At 42.0% G+C, this 14,829-nt stretch overlaps 1 protein-coding gene and 1 pseudogene across 1 annotated transcript in view; one reads left to right on the forward strand and one right to left on the reverse strand.

Moving 5' to 3' along the window:
- Nucleotides 1–14,829, reverse strand: part of ZNF41 (zinc finger protein 41) — a 53,619-nt gene that overhangs the window by 18,068 nt on the left and 20,722 nt on the right. The window contains exons 3-5 of the mRNA XM_012652328.1: nt 6,611–6,737; nt 6,249–6,344; nt 85–966 (exon numbers count right to left, since the gene is read on the reverse strand). Coding sequence (XP_012507782.1) covers nt 85–966; nt 6,249–6,344; nt 6,611–6,737 — 1,105 coding nt within the window. The remainder of the gene's footprint in view (nt 1–84; nt 967–6,248; nt 6,345–6,610; nt 6,738–14,829) is intronic.
- LOC105816812 lies at nt 8,473–9,448 on the forward strand (annotated as a pseudogene).

Genomic DNA, 14,829 nt, shown 5'->3' on the forward strand with positions numbered 1-14,829 from the left:
CTTTTCCACATTCACTGCATTCATAGTGTTTCTCTCCAGTATGAGTTTTCTGATGTATACTGAGGTCCGAATTCTGGGAGAAGCCTTTTCCACATTCACTGCATTCATAAGGTTTCTCTCCTGTATGAATTCTCAGATGTCTAAAGAGATCTGATCTCTGGAAAAAGGCTTTTTCACATTCACTGCATTTATAGGGTTTCTGCCCAGTATGAATTTTCTGATGTGTAATGAGGTTTGACTTGAGGGTAAAGGCCTTTCCACACTGAGTACATAGATAAGGTCTCTCTCCTGTATAAACACTCTGATGTACACCAATTTGTGGCTTCTGAGTGAAGAGTTTGTCACTTTTGTCACATTCATGGGATTTTTCTGCAGCATGAATTCTCTGATGCTCAAAGAGATGTGACTTCTGGGTGAAGCCCTTTACACATTCAGTACACACATGAAGTTTCTCCATAGTATGAATTTTCTGATGATGGATGAGAGCTTGTTTGTGGCCAAGATGTTTCTCACATTGATTATATTCACAGGAATTCGCTCCTGTCTTAATATTCTCATTCTTAGTAGAGGAAGAACTATGGGCCAAATTGTTACCATTTTCAAAAATCCTACCAAGGCTCTTTGTTGCATTGTTTCTGTTATGATTATGTAACTTTAAAGTATGCTTCAAACTCTTTCCAAATGTGTCACAGTTATGGAGTCTTTTAATTGAAGGAATAAGCTTGGTAGTCACATGAATTATTTTTTCAAAGTTTTTAAATTCATAGCCCTTCTCCTTAATCAATACTTTCATGTAACTTAAAGGGTTATTCTGGTTTTCCTGATATCTCTCTAGCTGGTTGTTATCTTGCCACACTTCTAAAATGGGACACAATGAATCTTCTCCTATGGGTTGATCAAATCTCTCACAGTGGAATGAAACTTCTCCAGAAATTCCCTGTTGTTGAGTTTTCCCAAGAGCCTCACCTAAAAAGAAAAAGAAAGAAATGAAAATCACAGAAAGAGTCATTAGCAGAGGACAGAGCATACATGTAGTTCAAATAGGATGAACACAGAAAAATGGAAGAGTTCATATGACAATAATAATACCAATAATGTAGTAATACAAAATTCTTATAGAATGATTAATAGATGCAAAACAATTATATACCATTTATGATGCACCAGGTACTGTTCCAAGTACTTTACACATAACAGCTCATTTAACCCTCACTAAACCCTATGAGGTAGCTACCATTATCAACTGCTTTACAATTGAGAAAACAGAGGTACAGAGATGTTAGGTCACTTGTTGAAGATCAAATAGCTAAATAAGCGGAAGAGATGTGATTTGAACTCTGGGAATCCAGCTCCACTATGTAAGACGTCTGGATAGTGAGTAGAGCAATCAGAAAAAGAAACTAGAGCCTATTACGGGAAAGCCTGGCATAGAAGAAATATTTCGGAATGCATGTCCTTATTTATCGGCTGTAAAACCTTACTAACCTCTCTGCTTCTTCTTGCTTTCCCTCTAAACCATTATGAGCATCAACGTTAAATTTATATGCCTCGAACACCAATTTCTTTATGTCTACAGGAAAACTGTTGCAACATCAGCATCCTGACATAGACAAATCGTAAATAGATATCTGTGCTCCAACTCTATAACCAGCTGCAAGTTTCTCTTGGTCCCAGGAATGCATGCTTATAACAAGAAGTATAAAATAGGAAAGGGAAAGTCCTCTGCAGAAGAAACTGCAAGCCCCCTGCTGAGCTCTATTCTCCCCTTCTTTCATAGTAATAGAATGTAGCTGGGCCTTACATTCACCAGCCTCACTTTGTTTTCACCAATGGAATATAAGCAGAAGTGATACGTGCTTCCAGACAGGCCTTAAGACAGTAGGCAAATCTCTATTTCCTCTTACCTTTTTCCACTGGATTCCACAGCGACCCAACACTAACTGTGCGGCTGACGACAATGCCCTAGGAGATGGCAGAGCAATGACTTGGAACATGGCTCCTAAATGATCCATTGAGATCAAAGTCGACTTGTTGAACTGGACCCATTCACCTCAAAATTCTTTTTTTTTTTTTTTTTTGAGACAGAGTCTCACTCCCTTGCCTGGGGCAAGTGCCGTGGCATCAGCCTAGCTCACAGCAACCTCAAACTGCTGGGCTCAAGCAATCCTACTGTCTCAGCCTCCCGAGTAGCTGGGACCACAGGCACACGCCACCATGCCCGGCTAATTTTTTCTACATATATTTTTAGCTGTCCAGTTAATTTTTTTCCATTTTTTGGTAGAGACGGGGTCTCGCTCTTGCTCAGGCTGGTCTCGAACTCCTGAGCTCAGAACGATCCACCCACCTCGGCCTCCCAGAGTGCTAGGATTACAGGCGTGAGCCACCGCGCCTGGCCCACCTCAAAATTCTTATATAAGAGAAGACATATGTGTATATTTAGCTTCTTGTTTTGCCACTCTATTATTATTCAAAACGTATTATCCTTCTAGATATTAGTTCTAATTTCAGTATACCTCTAGGGAGCTTATATTTGATGTGAATTTATAAAGCAGACACTGTGCCATTCATATCGATATACAATTTGGTACAGTTTCATAACAGAAAGAATGAGTACACAAAAGGTTAGAGTGTTAACATTTCATGCAGTTGTCTTCCCTTTCCAAATGGTCCTTTGGATTCCTCTGAGCAGATGCTTAAAAAATCCTTCTGAAAGAGAACAAAATATCCTCCTCTGCCTTTCTCCCCAAATTTAATAAATTTGTTTACTAAATATTTTCTACATGCTTCATTTCACAAAACTAGAGAATCGCTGTGCCAGTTATCAATGTATTGCCTCTCGACTCCAAATTCATCCTTCTTTGCCTGTTCTACAAAAATGGATTTGGGTCTCTTTAAATATTTTTTCCTCTGCCAGTCTGCAGGATGATAAGCTTTGTCAGTGGAAGATGCTGGAGAGACACTGCAGGAGGAGGCGGTTTTGCCTCCCTTCTGGTTCTAGGGGCCTCACTCAGCAGGCTCCTCCAGCAGGGGCAGCGTGTCTACCACCAGGATCCTGCAGTGCAGACAGCTTTGCTGACACCCGGCTCTGGATGCACACGCAGATGTCCCCAGCGCCCCAGTCTTGCAGTGTGGGTGGCTTCTCCAGCACCCAGCTCCTGCAGCTCATATGGCTGTCCAAGCACCCAGCTTGTTCAGGCTCCCGTAGTGCATTGCAGCCAGCAGCACAGCACCCAACAGTTTACTCTCGGGTAGTTTGTAGTGGAATGCCTCCAATGAGACACCTCCCCATGAACAACTTTCTCTGGAACCCTATCAGGCACATTTCCAGCAAGTTCTACTAGCATAGCACCACAGCAAGTCTTCTACCATGCTGTGAACCACAGTTGTGCCCTCCCCACAAGGTCTGGATCTCATCCCTGGGAAGCAGGGGAGCCTCTTCCTTGGGTGCCCTGTCACAGTCCTAGAGAAACTGGCTGAGCTTTATATCTGCTATTCCTTTATTTTTCAGAGTTCTCTTTACCTTTTACTGGCTAACCTCTCTTACTCCAATCCCACTCTGGTTAATAATCATGTTAAACCTTCCCTGTTTAAATTAGTGTGTGGTTTTCTCTCTCCTGATCAAAAACAGGCTCTCTCTCTCTCTCTCTCTCTCTCTCTCTCTCTCTCTCTATATATATATATATATATATATATATATATACACACATACACATATATTTCAAAACATCATGTTGTACATGAAAAATATATACAGTTTTTATTTGTCAAAATCAATTAATTTTTTTTTTAAAGAAACAGGCTCTTAATTCTGGAGACTTTTTAAAAACAGAGAAATAAAAGCCTCAGTTGCCCCACACTCTAAAATCTGTGATTTTTCTCTGGATTCCTATGGGATGGAGAATGAGAAAAAGGAAAGAGCCATATATGTTGGAGTAATTAAGAGCCATTTCATGAGACAGGTGAAATCTGATCACAAGGTGGAAAATGTATCAACTGAATAGACAGAGCACAGAATAAAGAGTCAGATTCAAGGAGGACTATAAAATATGATAAACATTAAGAAAATATTAAAAAAATAGAGTTGAGCAGAGGTTACGGAAAATATACAAATACGAGTTTGAACTGGAAATATGTTGCCATGTTGTTTATCTCTTTGCAAGAAGAGTTTAATCGTGGCATACTAGGTAATGGAGATCAACTGTAGGTTTGTTTCATAAAGCTTATGGCAAGATAAATAGAGTGTTTTAGGTAATGCAATCTGTCACTAGCATTTAAAATGAACTAGTAAAAAGAATGGAACCGGCAAATCAAATCAGGAATGGAATATTCATGATCCAGGCAGAAGAAAATGTGGAGCTGGTTTGGAGTGATCTCATTGGGAACTGAGAAGATGAACTGAGACATGAACTGCAAAGAACTGAGAACAGACAACAAGATTTACACAAAGGCAAAAGCAGTAGAAACTGTAGAGTGATTAATAAAACAAAATGGCTGAGAGGAACTATTTAAGAAACACTGACAAAGTGTGACAGACAAAATTCGAAAGGTGAGAAGAGTTTCTGATATGTGAGGTGATGATTCTGATTGCCAGTGTACTGAGGATCAAGACAAACATCTCATAGGAACTCTCTGGGTAGCTGAACATAGTAATTAAAGCGCCAGTGAAAAACAGAGGACGGGGATGTCAAAAGAGGAGCCATCAGAATTCCAGTGTGGCTGCATCATTACACGGACATGAAGGAAAGACTGGTGAACAGGAGATGAGGTCCCCAGGGGAACCTCATTTATGGGGAAAATGAGGAAGAGAAGGCTGGAAAAAAGGGCAAATAATAAATCGGATGCAAATCAGTAAGAAACAGACAATTGAGAAAGCTCAACTGAAACATGGGGAATGTGATGAACAAATGTAACTCAAAGAGATAACAGGTAAATAATTAAATGCTCAAATTAGATATTAGAGAAATGCAAAATAAAAAATGAGATATCGCTTTATACTCATTGTTGGGCAAAAAAACGAGAAACTGGCAGATAATTGTTGACAGGAACTCTGGGAAAGCAAGAACCCTGGTGTACTGTTGCTGTGAGTACAGCGCAGCCAATCTGAGAATAACATGCTAGTACTCAGCCAAATTCAGCCTGAGAATACTCAACGATTAGGCAAACCCTCCCTTCTCTACACACCCCTGAGAAATTCTCACAGCCCATAAGGGCACATTTATGTAGAAATTTGTTGCAGAGTTGTTTTTATTGGCTGGGAGTTAGACACAACCCTCAGTGTCCACGTTCGGGTCAATGGTTAAGTAAGACACGGTGCTGGCACACTGCGGAATGCTCGGCAGCAATTTGAAGAACAAAGCCAGACAAACACACCATAATATGGACAAACCTTTGGAATGAGTGAAAAAGAGGAACAGAATTAAGACACACGGCACAATATAATTTATATATACTACAAATATATACTCATAAAGCAATACTTCAGGCTTTAAGAGAATATCACACGAACACGTTGGCCCAGTTGCCCATGAGAGGAGGTATAAGGAATGGATATGCGGAATTGGAATAAAAGAGAAGAAACTGAAAAATAGCTGAATGTACAAGGAAAGAACCTACGATCGGGGGTGAGGTGGAGCAGGAAGAATAAAAAGGTCCCAGGTAAGATAGGGTGGTATGTGGGTAGAGAGTAGAGACAGCTCTCTTGCCAAACAGCCAAGCTGAAGTGGAAAATTCCACTACTGGGCTTTGTCCCTTGCATTCCTTACCTGAGGCCCCTCCTCCCCTGCGACCTTTCCCCTCATAAATCATCTGTAGCAATTGGTGTACCCGGCTGTAAAGTAACTTAAGACCCTGCCTCACTAAAGTTAACCCTGTTGTAGCCGTGCCCCTCCCCCTTAAGCAGAGTGTATAAAAGACTGCAATGCTCTTTGTCTGGTGCTCAGAATTTGGAGGGAAAAATCCCCATCTGAGCCCGCTGAAACCTGTTTTTGCCAATATTTCTGTGTGCGTGTCAGTCTATTCCCGGTCATCTCTGCCATAACAAAGCAAAGAAGAACACAATAATGTGGCAAGGGTCATACATGGAGATGGCATTTAGGTATATGAGGGCTACTGTCAACTATCTCCAATCAACTCTAAAAGTTTAGAACTTCAAAGATGGGCTATCTTCACAGCCTTTCAAAGGCATCAGTGTCTCCTAGGGAAAGTGACATTTACTTCCATGTCCCCATCTGTCTGGATCACTCACTCACCTGAATCGCTCTGGTGTGGGGCTTTCCCCTCCAATGTCCACAGCCCCTCCTCTTGCTCCAACTGGAAGATGGCCTCTGGCTTGGGAACTCGGTACCCTATTAACAGGACATGATACAGGATTGGGTCCAGCTGATTGGGTTTCAGGGGCCTTTCAATGACACTTCCATTTACTCTTCAGAAAAGTAACCACATTTTACTTGGAATAGAGTAATAATCACAGAGGTGAAAAGGGACTGAAGAATCCCAGACAAGTCAAGGATGACACCATCACACACTTCCGATGTCGCGCAGCGCTCAGCAGCTGAGATCGCAAACACCCTCACTGGGGCCCCTCGCAGATGCGCAGGATGGCTGTGCTTACCCACTGAGAGCAGGTGGCTGTAATTCTCCAGTGTCACATCCCAGTACAGGCGTCTCTGAGCAGGGTCCAAGTGCTGCCACTCCTCCCTGCTGAAGTCCACAGTCACATCCTCAAACGACACTGGTACCTGTAACAACACAATCAAGGCAGCATGGTCAGCTCTGGAGGATGGAAGATAGATAGGAAGTTGTTTTTAACGCTCTTTATGATAATGTAGCATGTAGGGGTTGCATTAAATACCTAATTTTGTATTTTGTTGTATGAGAGGAGAAAATTATTAAAGTATCTTAACAGTCATTGTGTACTACATTCATTCATTTATTCATTCAGTCATCCCTTTTTCAAAAATGAGGATTTAAATGGACTCTAAGTCCTCTAGTTAACTTAAGAACTAGATACATTTACTGATCGATTATGTACTAGATGATGAGCTAGCCAATGGTGACATATAATTGAATAAAGTGTAAAACAACTTAAAGACTTGGATAACCAACATAGGAAGACACAAAGGGAGCTAAAAGACATTTGGAAGAAAAGTATAGTAGGTATAAGGTTAGGCTACATAGAGACAGTGGGTATGAGTTATCTAGAAGGGAGAATCATGAGCAAAACTGTGGAGGAAGGAAAATAGAAAAATGCATGGTAGGTTGGGAGTGGTGGCTCACACCCGTAATAGCACTTTGGCGGGGGCAAAGCGGGTGGATCACTTGAGGCTGGGAGTTTGAGACAAGCCTGGGCAACAAAAGGAGACCCTACCTCTATAAAAAAAATGTTAATAATTAGCTGGGTGTGATGGTGCATGTCGGTAGTCCCAGCTACTGGGAAGACTGAGGCAGGAGGATCGCTTGAGCCCAGGAGTTTGAAGTTGCTGTGAGCTAGGCCAACGCCACGGCACTCTAGCCCGGACAACACAGTGAGACTCTGTTTCAAAAAAAAAAAGAAAAGAAAATACACGGTGGATTCAGGGAATTAGAAATAGTTCCATATAAAGGAGAGGAGTCTGTGTAGTATATTGTATATTGAGAAAGCAGTTATGAGGAAAATTCAGTAGAGATATATTGGCTTCAAAACAAGGAACAAGTCTTTTTCTAGTAGAGAATGAACTGCCATTTATATGCAGGAAAAGACATGATCATAACTGTATGCTTTAAAACAGTATTCAAATGCATCATAAGGAATATTCGAAATGAGTCAGACCAGAAGACCAGTCTGGAGATGAACTGCAGAGTTTATGCGAGAGAATAAAACAATCTGGACTTAACATAGCTGTTGTAATGGGGATGTAGAAGAAGGTGTTGACGCTATGTTTTAAGGAGGCTGAATTGTGGGGGTGAGAAAAAGAAAGAATTCTAGGGCAATTTTCAGTTCTTGATTTTACACAATCATGTAGACCGTGCTGCTATCTACTGAGAGAGGGGCTAGTAAGTGGTGGGGTAGGGAAGGGGATGAAACATAATTGTTACGTTTTGTCCATGTTGAAGTTAAAGTGGTAAAACACATAGGGAGTTACATAATAGGTTTTTGGGCTAGGACAGAGATAAGATTTGGGAGTTCTTAGTACAAATGAGACTGCTCAGGAAGGGCACACAGACAGAGAAGATACAGAGACCACATCGTACAGACCATCTCGAAATGCAGTACAATTAAGTCAGAACTCAATAGTAAGAGGAAACTTTTCAGAAACCATAATGTTAAAGTTTAAAAAAGTTTTAAAAAGTTCAAAATGGAGTTCGATTGGTAGCGGGAGCGGAGAGCGGACCCCAGAGAGCCCTGTGAAGCCCTACCGCCGCCGCCGGCCTAGTTACCATCACACATCGGGAGGAGCCGCAGCTGCCGCAGCCCCAGTCACCATCATGGTAACCATGAGCAGCGAGGCGGAGACCCAGCAGACGCCCGCCGCCCCCGCCCTCAGCGCTGCCGACTCCAAGTCCGGCACCACGGGCAGCGGCGCAGGGAGGGGCGGCCCGGGCGGCCTCACATCGGCGGCGCCTGCCAGCAGGGACAAGAAGGTCATCACAACGAAGGTTTTGGGGACAGTAAAATGGTTCAATGTAAGAAACGGATATGGTATCATCAACAGGAATGACACCAAGGAAGATGTATTTGTACACCAGACTGCCATGAAGAATAACCCCAGGAAGTCCCTTCGCAGTGTAGGAGATGGAGAGACTGTGGCGTTTGATGTTGTTGAAGGAGAAAAGGGTGCGGAGGCAGCAAATGTCACAGGCCCTGGTGGAATTCCAGTTCAAGGCAGTCAATATGCAGCAGACCGTAACCATTACAGACGCTATCCACGTCGCAGGGGTCCTCCACGCGATCACCAGCAGAATCAACAGTGAGGGCGGGGAAAAGAGTGAGGGTTGGAGAGTGCTCCTGAAGGCCAGGCCCAGCAACGCGGGCCCTACCGCAGGCGAAGGTTCCCACCTTACTGCATGCGGAGACCCTGTGGGCGTGGACCACAGTGTTCCAACCCTCCTGTGCAGGGAGGAGTGATGGAGGGTGCTGACAACCAGGGTGCAGGAGAACAAGGTAGACCACCAGTAAGACAGAATATGTATCGGGGTTATAGACCACGATTCCGCAGGGGCCCTCCTCGCCAAAGACAGCCCAGAGAGGACGGCAGTGAAGAGGATAAAGAGAATCAAGGAGATGAGACCCAAGGTCAGCAGCCGCCTCAACGTCGGTACCGCAGCAACTTCAATTACCAACACAGACGCCCAGAAAACCCTAAACCACAAGATGGCAAAGAGACAAAAGCAGCCAAAGCAGCCGAAGCAGCCGATCCACCAGCTGAGAATTCGTCTGCTCCCGAGGCTGAGCAGGGCGGGGCTGAGTAAATGCCGGCTTACCATCTTTACCATCGTCTGGTTTAGTCATCCAACAAGAAGAAACGAATATGAAATTCCAGCAATAAGAAATGAACGAAAGATTGTGCTGAAGACCTTAAGTGCTTGCTTTTTGCCCGTTGACCAGATAACTAGAACTATCTGCATTGTTTATGCAGCATGGGGTTTTAATTATTTTTACCTAAAGACGTCTTTTTTGGTAATAACAAATGTGTTTTTTAAAAAAGCCTGATTTGGCCGGTACGGTGGCTCACGCCTGTAATCCTAGCACTCCGGGAGGCCGAGGCGGGTGGATTGCTCAAGGTCAGGAGTTTGAGACCAGCCTGAGCAATGAGCGACACCCCGTGTCTACTAAAAATAGAAAGAAATTATCTGGCCAACTAAAAAAATATACATAGAAAAAATTAGCCTGGCATGGTGGCACATGGCTGTAGTCCCAGCTACTTGGGAGACTGAGGCAGGAGGATCGCTTGAGCCCAGGAGTTTGAGGTTGCTGTGAGTTAGGCTGACACCACAGCACTCTAGCCCAGGCAACAGAGCCAGACTCTGTCTCAAAAAAAAAAAAAATTAATAAAAAAGCCTGGTTTTTCTCAATATGCCTTTAAAGGTTTTTAGATTGTTTCATATCTGGTCAAGTTGAGATTTTTAAGAACTTCATTTTTAATTTGTAATAAAAGTTTACAACTTGATTTTTTCAAAAAAGTCAACAAACTGCAAGCACCTGTTAATAAAGGTCTTAAATAATTAAAAAAAAAGTTCAAAATAACTGATAGTCTAAGAAGGTACTCTAGAATATGTCTAGAACAAAACATTAATGAAATTAGTGCATGTAAGAATTTGTAGAATAATAAAATGGTAACTAGAGTGAAAAGCAGAGTCTTCAGTGCTCATATTTAAGTCCGAAATTTCATGCATTAAGCATCTAAATCAAGACATTATAAAGATAACAGTAGAGTAAACCCCAAGAGAGAAAGACTAAAATAAGCAGAAATCAATAAATTCAAGGCCATTCCAATTGAAATAGCAATGGGATTTTGTGGAATCTACCAAACCAATTACAAAATTTACATGGAAATGCAAACGGACAAGAATAGCCTAGACACTCCTGAAGAGTAAAGGCAACACCAGAGAACATGCTTTTACAAGACCGCAAGACTTATAAAAGAATGGAAATTTAAGACATGTGGTAGTGCTTCTAGGATACACAAATAATCCATTAGAACAGCATAGAGGACAGAAACAGATCCACATAAATGGTCATCCCATTTTTGCCAAAGGTGTCCAGGCAGATAGTGAGGAAAAATATTTTCGATAAATGGTGCTAGAGCAATTGTATATAGGAAAAAATAAAATAAAATTTGAGCTCTATTTCATATCACATGCCCCCCAAAAATCAATTCCACATGGATTGTAGACCTAAATATGAAAGACAAAAACTATAAAGCCTTTAAAAGATGATAGAGACAACTATCCTCATGACCTTGGATTAGGAAAATAATTCTCAAATGGGATGCACAAAGCATTAACCATGAAGAAAAACAATGATAAGGCTGTTTACAATAACGTTTAGAACTTCTATTCACTTAAAAGACAGAATTAAAAGAGAAAAAAAGGCCAGGTGTGGTGGCTCACTCCTGTAATCCTAGCACTATGGGAGGCAGAGGCAGGAAGATCGCTTGAGCTCAGGAATTCAAGACCAGCCTGAGCAAGAGCTAGACCCTATTTCTACTAAAAATAGAAAAAATTAGCCAGGTGTGGTGACATGTGCCTGTAGTCCCAGTTACTCAGGAGGCCTAGGCAGGAGGATAGCTTGAGCATAGGAGTTTGAGTTTGCTGTGAGCTAGGCTGACACCATGGCACTGTAGCCTGGGCAACAGAGCAAGACTCTGTTTCAAAAGAGAGAGAGAGAGAGAGAGAGAGAGAGAGAGAGAGAGAGAGAGAGAGAGAGAGAGAGAAAGAGGAAAGCCACAGAGTAGAAGATGTCTGCAACACTTACTGCCAACAAACAACAAAGGGCTCACAGCCAGAAGATGTAAAGAACTCTAACAAACCAATAAGAAAAAAGAGACCACCTAGTAGAAAAATATGCAAAGGATTCATTTTACAAAAGAGGAAATTTGAGGCTTCAATACAAATAGAAAAAGGGTTTAACCTTCTTAGTAACCAGGGAATGCAAATTAAAACTACAATGAGATACCACTACACAACCCCTACAACCCTAAGAATGTCTTAAATGAAAAAGACAGATACCAAGATACCAAGTGTTGAGGAGAATATGGTGCAATGAGAATTCTCACATGGCTGATGGCGGTGGGAATTGGTACAACCACGTTGCAAACTATTTTGGCTCTACCTGGTATTGTTGAAGACATACATACAATATGACGCAGTGATTCCACTCATGGACATACGCCCAAGTGGAACATGTGTACACGTACAACAGGAGACACATTCAAGAATATTTATGGCAGCATTACTCAATATGTATAATATTTCATGAAAAATAACAGTGATTAAAAAAGTGTTCAACATATGTACAGTATCTACTGTCTTTGTTGAAAAATATTAACGATTTTTTTTTTTTTACATACAGGGCTAGAGTGCAGTGGTGTCATCATAGCTCACTGCAACCTCAAACTCCTGGGCTCAAGTGATCCTCCTGCCTCAGCCTTTGGAGTAGCTGGAACTGCAGAGGCAGATGTGGCTAATTATTCTATTTTTGTAAAGACAGGGTCTTGCTCAGGCTGGTCTCGAACTCCTGGGCTCAAGTGATCCTCTAGCCTCGGCCTCCCAGAGTGCTGGGATTACAGGGGTGAGCCACTGCACCTGGCCAAGGACTTCTTTTTAGTTGCATAATCTCTAAGCATATACCCGACCCACCCAACCACCACCCACAACTAATAAAGACTGGTTTTCTGTGCAAGGGGACCTGGAAAGTTGGGGGAGAGAATCAAGGAATGTATTATCTATTTAAAAAATTAAGTTAAAAAACTGCCAATAGGAGTGAAATGGAGTAGACACACTTCTCCCTATTCCTCATACTAAGTACAGCTAAAAATCTGAGACATGACAGTCATGTGTCGCTTAACGAGGGAGACACATTCTGAGATATGTGTTGTTAGAGGATTTTGCTGTGGTATGAGCATCATAGAGTGCAATTGCACAAACCTAGATGGTCTAGCCTACTACGTACCTGGGCTAAATGGTAGAGCATATTGCTCCTAGGTTACACGCCTGTACAACATGTGACTGTATGGAGTACCGGAGGCAACTATAACACAATGCTAAGTATTTGTGTATCGAAACATAGAAAAGGTACAGTAAAAATATGGTATAAAAGATTTTAAAAAATGGTACACCTGTATTGGGCACTTACCACGAATGGAACTTGCAGGACTGGAAGTTGCTCTGGGTGAGGGAATGTGAAGGCCTAGGAAATTACTGTACAATACTGTACACTTTATAAACACTGCACACTTAGGCTACACTAAATTTATAAAAAGATTTTTTCTTCTTCCAATAATAAATTAACCTTAGCTTACTGTAACATTTTTACTTTATAAACTTTAACTTTTTAACTTTTGACTGTTGTAATAACAACTGTACAAAAATATTTTCTTTATATCCTTATTATGTAAGCTTTTTTCTATTTTTAAATTTTACTTTTAATTTTTTTACTTTTTAAATTTTTTGTTAAAAACTAAGACACGAACACACACATTAGGCTAGGTCTACACAGGGTCAGGATCATCAATACCACTGTCTTCCACCTCCACATCTTGTTCCCATGGAAGGGCTTCAGGGGCAATAACATACTTGGAGCCGTCATCTCCTACGGTAACAATGTCTTCTTCTGGAACACCTCCTGAAGGACCTGCCTAAGGGTGTTTACAGTTAACTTGTTTTTTTTTTCATGAGTAGGAGTATACTCTGAAACGATGATAAAAGTATAGTATAGTAAATACACAAACGGGTAACATAGTTGTTTATTATCATTATCAATTATTGTGTACTGTCCATGACTGTATGTGCTATACAGTGCTTTTATACAACTGGCAGTGCTGTAGGTTTCTTTACACCAGCATCGCCACAAACACGTCAGTGATGCATTGCTGTACGACAGTATGACGGCTACAACATCACTAGGCAATAGGAATTTGCCGCTCTATTATAATCTGATGGGACATTGACATATATGCGGTCCGTCATTGACCAACACTATGCAGTGCATGACTGTATAGATAAAATGCAGATAAGAGGACTCTGAAAGTGGAGAGAAAAAGGCAGACTGGCTACGGACCTTGGAACCTGAGGAATGACACAGCGGTGAGTTCCCTGAATTTCCTTCTTGCTTCACATATCCTGGACCAGGTGCCGGAGAAGCCGGCAATGCAAAAGGCACGCAGGCACACAAAATAGCTCCAAGAAAAGCCTGCTGTCTCTAGCCAAAGGACCAGGAGAGGGGCAATGTAGCAAGACAGAAAAATTGAGATAACAGCTGCCTTACTCCAGCCAAACATCACAGAAAAAAATTACAGCCTCCACCCCACTCCCATCAGCACAGGCAGAGTGGGGAGCCTAGCTTGTCATCTGTGCCTGGGAGTAATGGGGCCCCTACCCCAAGGAGTCAGTTTAGGCCACACTGGGATCTGGACCTCCCCCGGCACCCAGTACTGAGGTGCCCTTTCCCCTCCTCACCAAGGTGGTGCCAGAGGAGGTCTGGCAGGAGCCTGAAATCCTACCCCACCCAGCTGTAGCAAGGTGCTCCTCCCCCTCTGGGGGTACCAAAGGGGACCAGTGGGGAGCCTGAACTTCCACCTCCACCTGGCAGTAAGGAGGAGATTCTCCTTCCCCAGTAGAACAGTGTCAAAAGGAGGCCTGATAAACAAGATTTAAATATTATCCAGAGTCTCATAATTCCCCAAATATCCAGGACATAACTGAAAGTCAGGCATCTTACAAAGAACCAGCAAAGTCTCAACTCGAAGTGAGAAAAGACAATCAACAGACACCAACACGGAGATGACACAGGTGTTAATATTATCTGATAAGGATTTTAAAGCAGCCATCATAAAAATGCTTCAGCATACCTAAAAGAAATACAAAAATAGAAAGTCTCAGCAAAGAAACAGAAGATACAAAGAACCAAATGAAAATTTAAAAACTGAAAAATACAATAACCAAAATTAAAACTCAATGGATGGGCCCAAAGCGGAATAGAGAGCACAGGAGAAAGAATCAGACAACTTGGAAATAGAACAATAGAAATCACCCAATCTGAACAACAGAGAGGAAACTGACAAGAAAACAGATGAACAGAGCCTTAGGGACCTGTGAGACTATAACAAAAAATCTGACATTCATGTCGTCAGA

The sequence above is a fragment of the Propithecus coquereli genome, unplaced genomic scaffold (assembly GCF_000956105.1).
Source record: "Propithecus coquereli isolate 6110/MARCELLA unplaced genomic scaffold, Pcoq_1.0 Scaffold388, whole genome shotgun sequence".
Lineage (NCBI taxonomy): Eukaryota > Metazoa > Chordata > Mammalia > Primates > Indriidae > Propithecus > Propithecus coquereli.